Source organism: Astyanax mexicanus, chromosome 13 (assembly GCF_023375975.1).
Source record: "Astyanax mexicanus isolate ESR-SI-001 chromosome 13, AstMex3_surface, whole genome shotgun sequence".
In the NCBI taxonomy this organism is placed as follows: Eukaryota; Metazoa; Chordata; class Actinopteri; order Characiformes; family Acestrorhamphidae; genus Astyanax; species Astyanax mexicanus.
The window spans coordinates 26,567,517-26,586,954 of NC_064420.1; the positions used below are offsets into that span (position 1 = coordinate 26,567,517).

The following is a 19,438-nucleotide window of genomic DNA, read 5'->3' on the forward strand; positions in this document are numbered from 1 at the left end:
TGGGGAATGATAGAAAAAGTTTGAGAACCACTGCTTTAAAGACTGAAATCTGAAAAGATCTAATATTTATAACATTATAATAATTGTTTTTGAATTTGTGGGCCGGTACGTTGTGGGTAGGTTTCTGATAAACAATCACACATGAACATGAGACCCATTACACAGTAAAAATGGTGAAGTCTGTAGTACTGACACTCACATATAACTAGATTCATTTTGAAGGTAAGAACAGATTCTTCTGTCTGTGTCAGCAAAAGAATCAACGCGCACAGACACAGACAGGTAAACTGACAATAAGTGAGGACAGACTCGGATTAGAAACTAAGAACTTTATTCTGCATATCAGAGCAAAATAATTTAAAGCACTTTTTACAAAAAGCTCAGAAGAGAGTTCTCAGTGTTGTAACAGTTATCTCACGGGGGTTGAAATGTCACTTCTTTACATTCCTCATATAAAAATGTAAAAACTGTAAAAATCTCAATGAAATATAAAATAGATCATCATCATTAAAAATCATTTATCATTTTAGATACAAACAAAAAAAGACCTAACACTAATACTGCAGCCTCTCTGAGCAGAGAGCTGAGGGGTCGCATCGCCGGACAGCTGCTCACCTGTGTTAAATTACATTCAGCAAACACACACACACACACACACACACACACACACAAACACATACACACACACAAACACATACACACACACAAACACATACACACACACAAACACATACACACACACACACACACAAACACATACACACACACAAACACACACACACACAGGCGAAGGGTCAGGGATCGACAAAGGACACCATGATATAGCGTGTGCCTTGTGTGGTGGGCAGCCCCTCGTGGTAATGTGTGAGACGACCAGGGTGCATAAAAGACCACCCCTTCCTCGGAGATTCTACCCTACAGTTGTACCTCACGAAGCGACAGCCCCCACCCTGAAACACACACACAAAGATATCACAGAGATTAACAACAGACAACACAAAAACACAACATGACATTTCAGGAACTGATTCAGAATAAATTCTCTTAAGAACTGAGACTGACTTACAGTCAGTTCTTTTAAGAACTAAAACTTATTCAGAATCGTTTTTATTTTGAATGGTTGCTGATTCAGGATAAACACTGTAAGCTGTATGTGTGTGTGTGTGTGTGTGTGTTTGCACCTCATAGTCTTTTCCTTTGCTGTTTAAAGCGATGTTGATGGTAAATGTTGAGGAGTCGTGATGTGGACGAAGGGACGGCTGCTCATCCGGACGATAACGGACCACAAAGTTCATCACTGCATTAGCCTGTAGAACAAACACACACATAATAAATACACAATGTAGGCTATTTTACATCTACATCTCTGAAAAAAAAAATGAAGAGACCATTTTAGTTTCTAAATCAGTTTCAGTGATTTTGTTATTTATAGATGTATGTTTGAGTAAAATGAACATTGTTTTATTCTATAAACTACGGACAACATTTCTCCCAAATTCCAAATAAAAATATGCATCATTTAGAGCATTTATTTGCAGAAAATGAGAAATGGCTGAAATAACAAAAAAGATGCAGAGCTTTTAGACCTCAAATAATGCAAAAAAAACAAGATCACATTCATAACATTTTAAAAGTTCAAAAATCAATATTAGGTGGAATAGCCCTGGTTTAAATCAAAGTTTTCATGCATCTTGGCATGTTCTCCTTCACCAGTCTTTCACGCTGCTTTTGGATAACTTTATGCCAATCCTGGTGCAAAAATACAAGCAGTTCAGTTTGGTTTTGATGGCTTGTGATCATCCATCTTCCTCTTGACTATATTCCAGAGGTTTTCAATTTGGTAAAATCAAACAAACTCTTCATTTTTAAGTGGTTTAAGTGCATTACCTTTGGGTAATATCCTGGGTAGAGTTTTTCGGTTACTGGGACGATGTAGTCTTTAAGGAATTTGAGCCACTCTTTCTCAAACTGGATCTGATTCATGTGAATATCCACTGTAGGAACGTTCTCATACCCCCCAGCCAATCGCTCGTCCTGAGAGAGACAAAAAGAGAGAGATAGAGAGAGAGCAAGAAGTAGTTAAGCTACGCTGTACCTTCACTCTCTCTAACCACTCACTCATTTAAACACGTTTCCTTGGGCCATACACACCTTGTGTCTCCCGCCGGACCATTCGCCGAAATCTTCCATGGTCTCCACCAGCTCGTCACACATCCGGTCAGAAAAGGCAGGAAACCAGTAGACGTCTGGACACGGCTGCTCCACTACGTTCTCCCCGTCCTCAAAGATCTTCGAATAATTCTCATGAATGTACTTCTCTCTCCAGTCCTGCAAAACAATATAAACACTGGATCTCAACAGCCCATCATGCAGCATGTAGTATAAAGTGCCAGTCAAAAGTTTGGACACACATTAGATTCCTTTACATTAGATTCTTCTAAGCAGTTATATTTAGCTCTGATGACAGATTTGCAGATTTGGTATATTCTCATTGGCTTTATAGGGTTATCATCATGTTTTTTTGCAAACGGCTGTGGTGCCTATATTGATTATACCTTTTACAGAAGTCCTGTAGTAAAAATATAGTGCTGCAGATGATTGAGAGGTTTCACAACCTCCATCCATGAGCCATCTGGCACCACAGACCTGCTGTCAAATTCTGAGCTAACCAAACCAGCAAAGTTCCTTACAAAACATCCAGACCTGCCAAACGTAAAAGAATTTTAAGAGTACAACATTTCTCCCTTCTACAAAATGTGTTTGTAAAAATATGATATTGTACTAGCTTATACTGTACACTTCTTAAAGGATAATAATTGCTTAAAATATAGTTAATATAGTATAGTAATCGAAATATAGTAATTAAAATATTTTGGAAACATTAAAATCACCTGTGAAAATATCAAGTACATCATAAAGGGTTATGTAAATGTAAATTCTGTGGGCAGCTCCGTCATTCTGGCTGTTGGAGCACCCCTTGCGTCCGTTTTGCCATTTTACGGGCAGACATCAGTGAACGCACAGGTACAGGAGCACAAGCCTCCTTTACTACCTCCTTTTTCTACCTCATCAGAGAAAACGGTAAGAATTATGTTCTCTCCTTCACCTTGTAACATACACTCAAAGATCTGCAAACATAAACGACTAGTTGTAACCTAGATACCCAGCATTAATTAATATTTCCAGTCGGATGGGCTTGCTAAGGTTAATTCGTTAGTTTACATCGCTGGGAGTTCAAAAGATTACCTAACCTAAGTTAGGAAACAATTTTAGATTCTGCCTAACCTTCTCTCTTTTCTCAACTTTCTCTGTGTCTCAAGTTTTTTGTGTTTTTTATACTACTCTGTATTTTATTTCAAGTGAACTGCAAAAAGAGCAAAGAAGAGTAGACTGTGCTAAATAAATGTTCAAGTTCAGTAGTTTTGTTTGTTGTTTATTAGTACTATTATTATTACTGTATTATATTAGTTGCAAAAAAAAAAAAAATCAGCCATCGGCAACTACTGCTGTCTAAATATCGGCATCAGCAATCAAAAAACCCATATTGGTCCATCATTATTCTAGTGTAGCTTGGAAAAAGGAAAAGTAACATCAGCTGTGTGTGTGCATGCGAGTGTGTGAGAGAGAAAGAGAAGGAGGGAGAATGTGAGAGCACCTGAGAATATTCTGCACAGCAACGATGTGTCAACAATTTGGAGGAAAATTAAGTGTGAATGAAAGTAGCTGCTGTTTCGATAGGTAGCTTGCTGGATTAGCATCCTTGCTAACCAGAAATACAACAAACAAATGAAGTGTGAATGAAGGTAGCTGCTGTTTAGATAGGTAGCTTGCTGGATTAGCATCCTTGCTAACCGGAAATTCAACAAACAGCTCAACAATGTGAGCAGCCATGATCATCATCAACTCATCATTTCCATCATTAATAAGGTCTCTGACTGAAGCTAGATTAGACCAGGCCAGGAGAGAGGGGTGGCTGGATTAAAATGAGGCGCTCTCATTGGCCGAAAGCAGTAAGCATATGCGCAGATCTCTGTGAATCAGCGGTGAAATCAACTTCAGTATGACAATCTGACGGAAACTGGTGAAACGCAAGATCAAAGAATATGCCTATTTTAGAACATGGTATCGTACAAAAGTACCAAGAGGTTAAAATATATGTTGGCAGGTCTGAACTTCCTACAAAATTTTCATGTACAAAGCATGTCACCTCAATGCTTATCTGGGCAGTAAACTGGCCCAGACGTTCAGGAAGGATGTTGAGAAGGATGCGAAGACTCACAACAGATGCCAGGGATTTGGGACTCCCTCCATCTCAAAGCTAAGGTTCTACTCTTCATTGTAGTCTCTTTATGGTAGAGGCCAATTCAAAACTGGGCTTACTCACCAGACTGCCTTCCTCTCCTCTCACTGTGGAACAACTTTTTGGTTGCAGCTGAACCAGCTGACCTTCACCCAGCTTACCAAAGCTAATGGAGTAACTTTTCTAAATCCTTCGATCAAAAACACTTTAAAACAGCACCCCTACTGACTACAAAGGCACCTAGCAACCAACATTCTCATTGGTAAAGGGGGCCAGAAATGACACTAATGCTCGCAGGCTCATGACTGGCAGTTAAAGGCTCATGTTCAGGAAGAACAGACCACGCCATGAAAACCACCCCATCATCATCACTGCCCAGGACTGTCGGCTTCTGCTGTCTGGCCGTGCAGAAATCTGTAATAATGTCCTATTGGACTCACAACTGACTGACGGCCTGGTGCATCTGTGACCTCCTATTAACATGTGAATATAACAATTGTCTTCATCTGAAGACCTGTCTTAACCTAATAAGAGACAAAGAGGGAGATCTTTACCAGGGGATTGTCGAATATCTGCCACATGTCTGGGTACAGCCTGCTGGTGTTGTAGTTCTTTGTGGAAACCAATCTGCCGAACTCGTCTCTGTTAGACACAAACATAAACACACCCTGCAAAAGAGCACACACCACAAACACACAGTTAAATTATTACTAGAACTACAAAAAAAAAAATGGTAATGCAATGCTTTTTACACAAGTAACCACAGATATGAGCAGCACCTGGTCTCGGACAGCCCTGCAGAAGATCATGTCTGGGTCAGCCCCCTCCTGCTTGAACAGAGAGACGTCAGCCAGCCGGGAGCGCAAAACGTCCCCGCGGAGCAGGTACACCTGCGTTATATATGGGACATTCCACACACCACTGCAAGAAAAAAGAGAAAGAGAGTCCTCTGAACATTTCAGAATTACAGAATTATATACATGATACACCTGAACACTTACAATACACCTGGGCAACTGGATCTACTTATTCTGTAAAGCCCTCTAGTGGTGACGGACTGTAAAGCAGAATATTTTGACATAACACTATGGGTGTGCCATATTGTAGGTTTCACTGAAACTATACATGAAATTCCATGTAGTAATAGTAGCAGATTTCTGCATTGAAAGAAGACTGTTTTGTATTTGTTTTGCTTTTACTCTGAAGCTTTAGGGGTATTCTTGTGGAATTTTATATATTTTCAATGAATATAGTATTATTACACTAAACTTTGTACTTTAATAATGTGGTTCTTAATGTTTACAGTCTGTTATAATTATTCCTAATAAAACTGCAACATTTACCATATTTTTATACATAAGGCACACCAGATTATAAGGCACATTGTGCGACTCTAGTAAGACACGAGTGTTGCAATATTTTCTTTCTAATTCCGCTGGGTGGCGAAACCTGTAAAGCTAAGCTAAGTTAGGTAAACAAAACTGTAATTCTTAAAATAAAAAATCCGACAAGTCAAACCAGCTCTGCATGTTAAAAAAACCTGTTTATTTGGGTGAGTTATTTGTTTCTGTTCATCTACAGAAAGATTAGATTTGAGCATTAGTATTAGTGGCTAACTGCCAGCGGGTAACGCTAATTCTGTTTAATTAGTGTTTCCTGGGTTTAGCAGCACGTTATGGCCAAAGAGCTAGCGCTTAGCTTGGCTAATGCTAATACTGCTGGAAAACTAAACTGAAACTCCTGTATAACTCTGTACTTCAAGCGGAGTGGCTTTACTGCTCCTTTAAACCTGACTGGTAAAATTCATACACAAGGCGCACCGGATTATAAGGAGCACTGATGATTTTTGAGGAAATTAAAGGATTTTAAGGACATCTTATAGTGTGAAAAATATGGTATTTTTTTGCAGTAGTATATTCTTAGTGGTATATTTCTATTTATTTTTCATGTTTTGTCACTAAGAATATTGATATCACAAAAATACACTAATCTTGTGTGATTATGTCACAAACAAACACAGGGTGGTGGACTCACACTCGTTTGGCTTGTACAATGTCGATGTAATCCTCAGAGCGAGAGTAATATCCCTCCGGACTCAGAGCACCCCAGAAATTCGACCAGAGTTTACCATGACGGGACAGCATGGGGGCGATCACCGACCTGCAGGAGACACGGAGTGAGAGATGGTGTTAGTATATGAGAATCAAGCAGAATTTATCATGACAGAACAGAATAAGGGCAGAGCAATATAGTGTAAATATCTATATATTTAAAAACTATGTTTAAAAAATTAACCATAAATGTTGTGAAAGTCATGTGTGACTAATTAAAAAAAGTACATGGGTGATTTGTTCGGAAATTTCGATTGCATTCGGAGTCTTGTTTTAATTGTGTCACACAGGTTTTCTAATTAAAGGAGCAGCAGGATAGCTTTATATCACTACTATGTCAAACAACACAGTTCAAGGTTCAAGTTTAAGTTTGTTGGATTGGTTAAATTTTGAGAAGAGTACCACTGCCTGTGTTAAATCTTTATTATTAAAAAGGAGTGGTGTCAATCGATTAAAAAAATTAATCAGATTGATCACAACAATATTTTGTGATTAACTGCAATTAATGACACTTCTTAAGATGCAAGTTTTTTAGTGGGTATTTATGGAGGGTTCATACACCTTTTACAAGGTAAAATTCCAGCACTTTTCAAGCACTTTCAAGTCCCATTTCCAAGTTTTTCCAGCACCTTTTAGCTGTGGTAAATTAATGATAACAGTAATACCTCAAAACTGTGATTCAGTGATATTTAATATATTGCAAAACTCCAATATTCTCCACACTTTACAGCGACTATGCTACTGAGAAAGAAAAAAAAAAGTAAATAGAAGGAATTATGGACTTATTGGTGTCAGTTTCACACAATTTAAATACCAAATGTTCTTCACTGTATGTTTACCATATTCATTTGATTGAACAGTTACTGTATGTCAAATTAGGGGGTGAGTTGAAAGCATTTATACACACATACACTCAAAATTATTGATTTGCTTTTTGTCACACTGCAACATGTTATTATGTTTATGTAAACACAATCAGAATTGTGTTTGGTAATTGCAGAAGGAGAATAAATTAAATCAAAAGTTTTAAGTGTATCTCCTGTCTATAGAGTTTGCTTACTATACAACTTGATTGGGTCAATAATGAAACTGAGACACAAAAGATCACTAGGGAAATAATTTTCAATCATTTTTTACTGCAAAGGTAGAGGTGGGTAACCCAGGTATAGAAAGTAAAAATGCAATCCAGGGCATTGTACCAACCCCCTGGGCGGCTCTGCTGCAGATAAAAAACCCTGGGTTGGATTTTTACTTTCTGGACCTGGGTTACCCACCTGTAGTATTTTCACGATAATTTAGTTATTTTTCCCGGGTGCTTGATTTCAAGGATTTCTGAATTACAGCTTAATTTGCTGAGTAGTTTCTATGGTTCGACTCAGTTGATGAGTTAATTTTCTCCATATGTTTGGTTTGGTTTCACACAGACATAAACCTGAATGCACCAAATTGCGCATCAATAAGCCAAGCAAGCATATTGTCTCCTTTGATTGGTCAGAGCTGTCTGGCAAGGAAGCAAGAAAGTAAACACAGTGAGAAGATTTTGTGTTCCAGCATGTATATCTGTGCAGTGTGAAGCTGCTTCAGGACCGCTTCAATGGGACGAGTCGTGCAGCTGCAAGCAGTGAACATTGCACATACCATAATTAGTGTAATGGAGCAGCAGTGGAGCATCTGACAGCGTTTGTTCACAGCAGTATGTTATCTGGCTAATATATCAGATTAAACTGCCGCTTATTAAAAATATATACTGCTTTGATACAATATAAATATGCAGCCTGCTCCTGCTTTTGGTGTTAAAATTAAAATTCTAAACAATAATAATTAAAGTATAACATTCTGTGTGTGTTGGGGGTGTTCTTACTTGTTCTCCTCAATAAGGATCCGCAGGGTGTCTGGGTTGGTCAGAGCCACATCAGAGTCAATGCTGAAGTAATAACCACACGAGGGGTCTTTCCTACAGCCCTCTCTATAGAAAATACATGTCAATTAAACAGTTATTACACAGCAAAGGACAGTTATTGCAAAGTAGTTACACTGCTATTATATACTACATGACACACTGTATTTAAACAGCTATTACACAGGAAAAGACTAAATATAGAAAATATAAAATATATATAAAAAAAAAAACTTTCCACCACAAGGACATAATAGCAAACACCTGTAAACATCCCAACATCCATCAGATGTGGCTTAGCAACTGGTTAGTGGTACTCAACAGACAATATAGCAATAATAACTGTGAAGCAACTACATAGCAACACTAGGGTATTAGGGGTGTCAAGATTTCGATATTTAATCAAAATCGATCAAAATTATGTCATGGTCTCGAGCATCGAAGTCAAAAAGAGGATCGACGATCCCTCCCGTAAATGGCGCAGCACACTGTAGCATAAAGAGCCGCCCTTTCTCCAGAGAATGTGGACATTCTCATCTTCTTATAGAAAAACTTGAAAATATAAAAATAACAGTTGTTTTGTCTAGCCTCAAATATGTTAATAGTTTTGGTACCTAAAGGAGCATCTTTCTCTCAGATAAAGTTATATAATATATCTTTGTTAAAGAAAAAAACTTGTCATTCTCAGGGACCGAGTCTTATTTTTCATGTTTAACTGTTATAGTAGGATAAAGTTCAGTTTGTTAAGGCTCTAATTGTTCTATTATTTTTTACATGACTGTTCCTGTATTTCTCTTATTATTTATTTTGTTATGTGCACACTGCTGCTACCAGAAAAAGCCACTAGATGGCATTACATATATATCTTAATAAAATTATTTAAATTTGACCATTAGTGCCTAATGTGGTGTATTACAGATCACTTTCCACCTTTGAAATAAGCTATTCTAAATTTGATGAATCAAACCAATGACTGACTACAGACTAATCTAAAACTGGCATAGGCCTCTCTGCTGTAAAAAAAAAAAGAAAAGAAAAGAAAATCGAGAATCGAATCGTGACCCTAAAATCGGAAAAAAAAATCGAATGGAGGATTTAAGGAATCGTGACACCCCTATGGGGTATACACCATATCAGATGCTTAGCAACAACAGGAATATGATTAGAAAAGGATGGCAACTCTATAGCAACCACCTGGGACACCACAGCATTTAAAACTGTATAGCAACCTCTGATGAATGTGATTGAGTGTGTACATACACAGCCATGGTTCTAGCTTGGTCATGCTGAAGGTTTTCCTCCGGTCCAACAATGCGAATGTCAGGGAACAGAGAACGATGTCGGTTCCAGAAACGTTCTACATGTTGTTCATGATACACCACCTACACACATGGTCACACACACACGTTTATGCACAGGATTCCAAAGACAACCAATATTATATTAAACCAAATATATCCACAGCCAGTGAGCAGTTTATCTGCAATACTCTACCAGGAACAATTATTATTATTTAATAATTATTTTATCATACATTGACATTTAGTTTTAATTTAACAGTTTAAATAATTCTGTTGGTTGTTAATGCTAAGTGCGTGTGTGTGTGTGTGTACACATACATTGTTGTGTATGAACAGCCGTAGACGAGTGTGCGGGTAGTTCATGGTTGCCAGCCTCTCAAGAAACTCCTCCAGAAAAGGGGTTGCCTGCTCTATAAAAACTCCAATATAAACCAGCGGCATTTCCTCCTCCTACAGTAAACAAACAAACAAACACGGATATTATTAATAGTTTAATTATTATACCAAATCATTCGTATTAGATACTGATATTGAATAATTAAGATTTTACAGTAACTGTAAAAGGAATAAGTTACTGCAGTACTTTAATCTACAGTATTTTAATCTGCTATTGTTTGTGCCTGATCCAACAAATGACTGTTGAACAGTGAGAAAGGACTGGTGAACAGTGAGTAAGGACTGGTGAACAGTGAGTAAACAGTAAGAAAAGACTGGTGAACAGTAAGAAAAGACTGGTGAACAGTGAGAAAGGACTGGTGAACAGTGAGAAAGGACTGGTGAACAGTGAGAAAGGACTGGTGAACAGTGAGAAAGGACTGGTGATGGACTAGTAAACAGTAAGAAAAGACTGGTGAAAAGTGAGTAAGGACTAGTGAACAGTGAGAAAGGACTGGTGATGGACTAGTGAACAGTGAGAAAGGACTGGTGAACAGTAAGAAAAGACTGGTGAACAGTGAGTAAGGACTGGTGTACAGTGAAAAAGGACTGGTGATGAAATAGTAAACAGTAAGAAAAGACTGGTGAACAGTGAGTAAGGACTGGTGATGGACTAGTAAACAGTAAGAAAAGACTGGTGAACAGTGAGAAAGGACTGGTGAACAGTGAGAAAGGACTGGTGATGGACTAGTGAACAGTGAGAAAGGACTGGTGAACAGTGAGAAAGGACTGGTGATGGACTAGTGAACAGTGAGTAAGGACTGGTGTACAGTGAAAAAGGACTGGTGATGAACTAGTAAACAGTAAGAAAAGACTGGTGAACAGTGAGAAAGGACTGGTGAACAGTGAGAAAGGACTGGTGATGGACTAGTGAACAGTGAGAAAGGACTGGTGAACAGTGAGAAAGGACTGGTGATGGACTAGTAAACAGTAAGAAAAGACTGGTGAACAGTGAGTAAGGACTGGTGTACAGTGAGAAAGGACTGGTGTACAGTGAGAAAGGACTGGTGATGAACTAGTAAACAGTAAGAAAAGACTGGTGAACCGTGAGTAAGGACTGGTGATGAACTAGTAAACAGTAAGAAACGACTGGTGAACAGTAAGAAAAGACTGGTGAACAGTGAGTAAGGACTGGTGAACAGTGAGAAAGGACTGGTGAACAGAGAGAAAGGACTGGTGAACAGTGAACAGTGAGAATGGACTGGTGAATCTTAGGTAAGGGCTGGTGATAGACTGTAACAGTAAGAAAAGACTGGTGAACAGTGAGTAAGGACTGGTGAACAGTGAGAAAGGACTGACGAACAGTGAGAAAGGACTGACGAACAGTGAGAAAGGACTGGTGATGGACTAGTGAACAGTGAGAAAGGACTGGTGAACAGTAAGAAAAGACTGGTGAACAGTGAGTAAGGACTGGTGTACAGTGAAAAAGGACTGGTGATGAACTAGTAAACAGTAAGAAAAGACTGGTGAACAGTGAGTAAGGACTGGTGATGGACTAGTAAACAGTAAGAAAAGACTGGTGAACAGTGAGAAAGGACTGGTGAACAGTGAGAAAGGACTGGTGAACAGTGAGAAAGGACTGGTGATGGACTAGTGAACAGTGAGTAAGGACTGGTGAACAGTGAGAAAGGACTGGTGATGGACTAGTAAACAGTAAGAAAAGACTGGTGAACAGTGATTAAGGACTGGTGTACAGTGAGAAAGGACTGGTGATGAACTAGTAAACAGTAAGAAAAGACTGGTGAACAGTAAGAAAAGACTGGTGAACAGTGAGTAAGGACTGGTGAACAGTGAGAAAGGACTGGTGAACAGTGAGAAAGGACTGGTGAACAGTGAGAATGGACTGGTGAATCTTAAGTAAGGGCTGGTGATAGACTAGTAAACAGAGAGAAAGGACTGACGAACAGTGAGAAAAGAACTGGTGATGGACTAGTAAGAAAAGACTGGTGAACAGTGAGAAAGGACTGGTGAACAGTGAGTAAGGACTGGTGATGGACTAGTAAACAGTAAGAAAAGACTGGTGAACAATGAGAAAGGGCTGGTGAATAGTGAGAAAGGATGTGTGAAGGACTAGTAATCAGTGAAAAAGTACTGGCAAACCGCAAGAAAAAAATGTTGAACAGTGAGAAAGGTGAACTGGTGAGCAAAAACTGGTGAACAGGGAGTAAGAGCTGGGGGAACAGTGATGAAGGACTGGTGATTAATGAATGCAAATCAGTTATTAATAAACACATACCGGTACATCCGTGAAGTACAGCAAGTCATCATCACAGTTTCCACAGCCGTTCTCGTACGTCCAGGCTGTGGGAACATAGTTGCCCAGGTAGTTCAGTTGCAACTGGAACACAAAAAAAACACAATAAGAAACACACTTTAAACGAACTGCATGTGTCCTTGGGAACTGTGAATTTTATTACACTTTTGAATCCTGCCAGAACAGCAGGATTACCTCTCTAAAGCTGTGATTAAACTGATTGGTTAAGCAACAGAAGTACCTCTCCTTAGTCTATGTCTGAGTTTAGCCTGACTGGGACATATGATTCTGCTAATGAAGATAAGATGCTAATACTGAGGAAATTGTGGAAAATGGTTTACCTTTGTTGGCCCATTGCCATGAATAACTACAGGAAGTGTATCGTAGGCAACGTTCCGTGCTCGAACACGAGACTTCTCGAACTTCAGCACCACCTCCTCTGAAATAAGCACACATACACAAACACACACTCAGTTTCAGGATTAGTACAGACCAGTTTATTTTGCACTGGATTATAAAGCGCATTTTAAGAAACACTACAAGGAACTTGTAATTCAGCAAGCAGGTCTAGGTACTGGGTGGGTGCCTGGGTGGGGTTTTGAGACTAAAGCTAATGCTGCTCCATCAGTGCTTGCCAGGGAAGCAGGCTACATGCCGATAATACTCATCTCTAAAGGGGGTAAATAGCGGTTAGCAGCTAATGCCTCACAACCTGACTGGTAAAATCCGTACATAAGGTGCACTGGATTATAAGACCCCATTACACAAAGTTTTGGAGGCAGAACCGCAAAATGAGGTTGGTAAATGTCTCACTCACACAGTTTACACTCAACTTAGTCTGTGTCCCCCAAACTCTACAGATTACATATTTACTCACTAAATATCCAGATATTTAAATGCCTTTTAAATCTCATGTTCAGCTGTTTCTATCGTTTTTAGAGATGTACATGGCGGAAATAATCGTTGACTAATCGACCAATCAAGAAAATAATCATCAGATTAGTCGACTACTAAAATAATCGTTAGTTGCAGCCCTAGAAATTAAAGGACTGTAAGTGCACCTTATAGTGCAAAAAATATGGTAAATGTGAGAGCAGAGTACTACAAAAAAAAAAAAAAAGACAGAGAAGTGATTCTACATCAAGTTCAGAGGATTGAATACTGAACACAGGTGAACCGTCTGAGGTATGTGATCACTGTGCCTTTTAGGGTGGGGTCTATATGGGGTAAATTTGGCTGTGTATTTGGTGTGCACTTAGTGTGTGTGTCTGCGCTCTTACCAACAGCACCATTGAGGTTCTGGAAAATACGTGACTTATGATCCAGCGTCATGTTGTGTTTCGTCTAAGAAAAAGAAAGAAAGAGAAAGAGAGAGAGAGTCAATCAGTATGGATCAGTTACCAACAAATTAAAGTCTATCCCTCTCAGGTTTACTGCACTGGCAAACTTAACACACACACACACACTCATACATATTTAAGTTAACTCAAATACAACATCCCACAAACTCACCCGTGCCGCTTTGTCCAGATAGATGAGTGTGTAGAAGAGTTGATCATCATCATTGTCTCTGTGTTTCCACTGACTCACTATCTCATAAATTTCAGGAGCATAGCCAATAAAACCTACACACACACACACACAAACAGAGAGAGATTTACTTAAGAATTGTGACACAAGGTCTTCAGAGAAACTAACAGGTTCTAAAAAAATTTAATTCTTGAACTATTAAAACAGTGAATTTATCAGAACTAGTAATCAAAGCCCTAAACCTGCTTTGCACACATACCTCCAGAATTCAGGTAGCGTTTGCCAGAGTGGACAGTGGGATATTTGGGGGCCAGTTTCTGGTCGGGCCAGCAGAACCCCTCAGCGGAGAAAACCACACGGTGTTTAAACCGAGCGAACTTCCACAAGATCTCCTCTGGACCTCCAGCCAGGATGACATCATAACTATAAAGAGAAAGAAAGAGAGTTTTGATTATTTCTATAATTAACATTATTTTTTAATAGGAAAAGATTAGTTGGCAATGTGTTGGTATTGGTTGCTTATAGCCTAAATATTGCCATTTCTGATTCAAACTCACATATTTGTAGAATATGCAAAACTAATACGCCTCATGAGGGACGCAGAGTTAAGAATGATTACATCACTAACCACATACCCCTCTTGAGAGTACATCACTTAACCTAGTGCGCTAGATATAACCACATTCTGGGCTCCACACTGCAGTTCTGCAAAGGAATTAAAAGTTTCACGATAAGGGTTCCATAGCTTTTTAAATGTGGTTGATTAAAAAGGGGAAAATGTATTAAGTATTATCTTATAAAAACAGTGCACAGAACACACACAGAATGTGTGATCCAAAGTGTCTTCCATTTGTATTGGCCTCAAAAACAATGATCTGTCAGTCCCTGACCAATCACTAGGCTAACACGTCTCTGGCCCTTCTACATGCAACCTTGAGCTCAAGTTAAGTTTGTGTTTTGTGTGTCTGAAAGCAGCATTCAAACAGTTACAAACAACAACAAAGTGGCTAAAGGACTACCATTTTTTTAAGTTTTATCATATAAAAACTGCTTAAGTTTTCACATCGTTCAATGTAGTCATACAAGTGGTGTCCGTCTACATGACCAGCATTCACTAAAGATTATGCATCCTGCTACAACATAAGCAAGAGTCTTCAGAGGCTTAGGTAGGTTGTTTTTTGGATCAAGTGAACAATGGTTTTGATTGTTTGCAGTGTAAAAACACTTTTCTAGATGTTTCAGACATTTGACCAATTGCAGGAAGCTGAAGCAGGCTGCTGTTACCCATTCAATAACTGTAGAAGAAATCAGAACTCTAATCTATTACACTCTGGCAGTCAAATTCTGGCATGGAGGCAAGATTTGGCACAACATACAGATAGACACCTTGCTGAATTGACAACATTCTACAAAACAATTAAAATCAAGTATAGGAAGATGAAGCCCACGCAGCTGATGACAAAACATTGTAGCAAAGTTCTTAAGTCCACTCACTAAACTGCAGTGTAAAACCAAAACTAAAACCAAACATATCCAGTGTACCAAAAATGTGAACCTGCAGACTCTGCTCTTGATTTGTAGGTGTGAAAAAACTCTAAAAAGCACTGCAAGAGAAAGCTGAGGCTTTTTTTTTTTTTCAAAAAGTAAAGTAAAAAGCTAAAAAAATGCCCACACCCACCCCATTCTTAGAGAGGTCTGATAAGATCATTTCTGCTTTGTTTAGTATGGAAACCAAGCTGAATAATTCCAACACCCAAGTGTGTATTACACAAAAAGATTCAATGTAACAAAATATGTCCCAGAGTCTGTAACATTTTCGCCATCAATGTAATGTAACCTTCATCCCCATCACAATTAGAGATGAAGATGTTTTTTTTGGGTTGATACCAAATGCCCCCTTTCAGCTGAATCATCCGATTCCTAAAACCATTCAAGGGTGGGGCTGGAATCAACCACATTTAAAACACTGTGGAACTCTCGAGCACCAGTGGCAACAATCTGTGAATTCCCTGACTATTTATCCAGCACTTTAAACAACTGTTTGGACAAGGTTCTTCAGCTTTACAACTGTTATGTTAAACTTTTGTTGTTGTCAAAATATTATATGTACTGCATGATGTTTTGTGCTAATAATGCTCACTGGACTGAGTTATGCACTCTTGAGAGGGCCTTCCAGTTAACAGTGTTAAAAGTTTTTAGTCTGCTTCCCCCATGAGACCCTCTGGCATTACACCTTCTACAAATACATGACTAAGACAGAAACAGCAAAAACAAAAAAACAAACGCAAGATTGACAAAGTGGAGCTACAGTGGAGCTACTAATTAACTACTGTTTATAAAAGTTCTACAGACCTTCTTTAATAAACATTTCTTTATGTTTTTGTTAACTACAAAACATTTAATTAAAGAGTAGTTTATTCTCAGTTTGTTTCCTGACATGTTCACTAGTATTTTGACTGTTAACAATTAGATGATTTCCGTAACCTTTTTACAGTAGGGTGTAAAGATTGGGGAACCCCTGGTCAAAATACCAGATAAACACCAAAATACCCCACTTATACACACAACACTCACCTGTCAACGAAAAGGATGATGGTGTTTTGTTTGTCTTTGTGTTTCTGCATCTCTTTCTTCAGCCACCGAACCTTCTGTCCTCCACCCACAGTTTTAGCAACATCACCTCCTCTCCACTCCTCCCCCAGTCCCAGAACCTGGACACACACACACACACACTGTTTACACAGCCCCCTCCTCACTCCTCCCCCAATTCCAATAAATACAGTTCTGTGCAAAAATACTCAACCCCCTTAAAAGTCTTCAGATTCGTCTGAATCATGACTTACTCTAAGGAGTTCCAGACAGTGTTTTTTTTTTACAGAATCTTGTTATCTTAAACTCTTAATTCATTATTCATCAGCACTTTCCTAAAAACTAAGACTAAAACAGTTTGTGTGCAATAGTACCCCTTAAGGGCTTGGAAGAAGCACCTCTTGCTACAATGGCAGCAGTAATGCTCCCACCCCCATGTTTCACAACTGGGATGGTATTTGCTGAGGAATGTTAGTTTAGGGTAGTGTTAGGTGAGTGTTAGTGTGCTCTTCCTTGAGGCATCTTGTTAAAACTAGATAGAAAGACAGATAGATGAAGGATGGAACTGAACCAGTTACTTTCTAGTCCCAAGCCCACTTCTCTAAACTTGTGTGTGTGTGTGTGTGTGTGTGCGTGTGTGTGAGAGAGTGTGTAATATAAAGTCATTCTGATTTTGTAATGCACAAACTGGTTCTCAGCTGTTTTCAAGACTGGAAGTGAAAGTTAATGACTCAGAAAGAACGGATGGATGGATGGATGGGTCATCTAGCTGAGTCTAGCACAAAACTTGTATGTGTATAAACTGGTGGAGCTTTTGGTGCAGGGGTTGAATACTTTTGCACAGCAGAGCGACGATGAATGTATTGATGGTGGGGAACCTTCACAGTGTAGTTGAATTCTCTGGCTGTTCGCATAAACCGGTGAAAGCCATCCGTCTCTTCTGTAGCGGCAGTTATCACCAGCAACTCATCTGGAAGGGTGAAAGTGTGTGAGCATGAGAGAGAGAGAGAGTTAGTGAGGGTCTCTGATTCAGTAGTAAGGGCTGAAGTATTCAATTGAAATGGAAAAATAAACAGAACCCAGGGTCTAGGTAGGACTGCAAACCCCCACTCTTTACACACTCCCACACTGTAAAGAAAACAAAGGGGTTCTTATATGGTTCCATATATAGAACCAGGAGAACTTAAGGAACCATTTGGGTCCTAAACTTGTTCTTTGCCTAATGAAAAGTGTTTCACTGTTGGGAATAAACCCTTATTGCTTGATGGTCTGTGCTCACACAGATTGATTTGGTTTAACTTAGTGTAAAATTAGATTCAGTGCCTTATTAAACAAATTAAAGTCTCTAATATGAAACAAGTACACATACACAAGCTCTATTACATTTTCTAACTATAATCAGTATCAAAAACTAAGTTTATTTGCCAGCTTTTCGCACATTTAACTCTTTTTTTCTCGAACTTTCCATTCCACCTTAAATGGTGCAGCAGTTAGCCTCAGGCGGCAGATTCTAACCGCTGCACAATTTAAGGTGGAACGGACAACTGAAAAACTTACTTCATTAAAAGTTAGAAATAAACAGATAATTCGAGTGTCAGTAAGACCACCATTGCCCACCAGTACCACACACCCTTACCACCGCCCTATACCCCAGTATAAACCCAGTATGTTAGTTTAGTTCGCTGGTTGTTTACCTGTTTCCCCCGCGCCCCTCGGCACCAGCGCGCACACCACGGACAGCCACAGCGGCACGAGCCACATCCTGACCTCCACACCCAAAAGCCTACAGCCCCGAAACTACCGTCACCAGCCCGCAGAGACACACACCGAGCACACCGGCACAGGCGCGCGCGCGACTCCGCTGCTCCGCTTAAAGCTCCGCGAATATCTGCGGGAGAGGAATGCAGCCTGCAACACTCCCCACTTCCGCCTCCTCAGCCAATCACAGAGCGGGACCCGCAAACCGGGAGACCGAGGGATTCATCCCGACCAACCAGCGGCGGACAAATGGGATTCGTAGCTTTTCGGAGTAAAAACCCCGCCCCTTCCAGAGCCGAGGAATGTTCCGGAATACAGCGGTGCCACGTTTCAGCAGACTCACGTTCCGCTGATGCGTTACTGTGTTACAGTCTGACTGTGTTACTGTACTATCAGTGATAGTACAGTAACACAGTCAGACTGTAACACAGTGATAGTCTATCACTGAGTTACATTCTGACTGTGTTACTCTACTATCACTGTGTTCCTGTACTGTTACAGTCTGACTGTGTTCCTGTAATATTACTGTGATATAGTCTGACTCTATTACTGTACTTTCACTGTGTTATAGTTTGACTGTGTTACTGTACTATTACTGTGTTTCAGTCCGACTGTTACTGTACTATTGCTGTGTTACAGTCTGATTGTGTTACTGTACTATTGCTGTGTTCCTGTATTGTTACAGTCTGACTGTGTTACTTTAAACTTACAGTGTTACAGTGTCTGACTGTGTTCCTGTAATATTACTGTTACAGTTTTACTGTGTTACTGTACTATTACTGTGTTACAACCTGGCTGTGTTCCTGTACTATCACTGTGTTACTGTAGTATTACTGACTGTTCCATTAACACATCACAGTGCAGTAACATAATACTGTACTGACTGTTAAAGAATTTTTTGCATAGTCTGACTATGTTACTGTATTATTACTGCACAGTCTGCTTTTCTATATTTTTACTCCAGTTTGAGTGTTTTACTGTATTATTTATGTTAGGCTGACTGTGTTACTATACTTTACAGTATTATCACTGTGCAGTCTGTGCAATATTACCACATACATTTCAACTTTTAGTATAATATTACAAATTGTTACTTTTAGTGCACCAATGATGTTATTAAAATACTGTACTATTACACAATTTGGATGTATATTGTAATAATGTACTGTACTGTACTACTGCACAGTCTAATTGACCTGCTGTATTCTGTTTTACTGTAATATAGTATAACTGCACAGTCTATTTATTTTACAGGATTATTAC

General features: G+C 39.2%; 1 protein-coding gene across 1 annotated transcript; it reads right to left on the minus strand.

Annotated features, from left to right (window-relative positions):
- Nucleotides 1-314: 314 nt before the first annotated feature.
- Nucleotides 315-18,332, minus strand: plod3 (procollagen-lysine, 2-oxoglutarate 5-dioxygenase 3). The gene is made up of 18 exons (XM_022677614.2): nucleotides 18,112-18,332; nucleotides 17,296-17,387; nucleotides 16,403-16,539; nucleotides 14,088-14,251; nucleotides 13,811-13,923; nucleotides 13,579-13,642; nucleotides 12,640-12,737; nucleotides 12,281-12,382; nucleotides 9,928-10,059; nucleotides 9,569-9,690; nucleotides 8,273-8,377; nucleotides 6,335-6,460; nucleotides 5,080-5,221; nucleotides 4,855-4,968; nucleotides 2,152-2,328; nucleotides 1,888-2,034; nucleotides 1,182-1,307; nucleotides 315-950 (listed from the first exon to the last, which is right to left on the minus strand). Exons 1-18 carry the CDS (start codon nucleotides 18,176-18,178, stop codon nucleotides 795-797), a joined length of 2,184 nt encoding a protein of 727 aa, XP_022533335.2. The 5' UTR covers nucleotides 18,179-18,332; the 3' UTR covers nucleotides 315-794.
- Between the last annotated feature and the right edge of the window lie 1,106 nt (nucleotides 18,333-19,438).

Excerpts from the sequence above, each read along its gene's own strand:
- plod3 (XM_022677614.2), bottom strand. The coding sequence starts at position 18,178 with ATGTGGCTCGTGCCGCTGTGGCTGTCCGTGGTGTGCGCGCTGGTGCCG. Across the intron at positions 13,924-14,087 it reads ACGCTACCTGAATTCTGGAG|GTTTTATTGGCTATGCTCCT; the intron begins GTATGTGTGCAA and ends GTGTGTGTGTAG. Across the intron at positions 12,383-12,639 it reads ATGGCAATGGGCCAACAAAG|TTGCAACTGAACTACCTGGG; the intron begins GTAAACCATTTT and ends TTTGTGTTCCAG.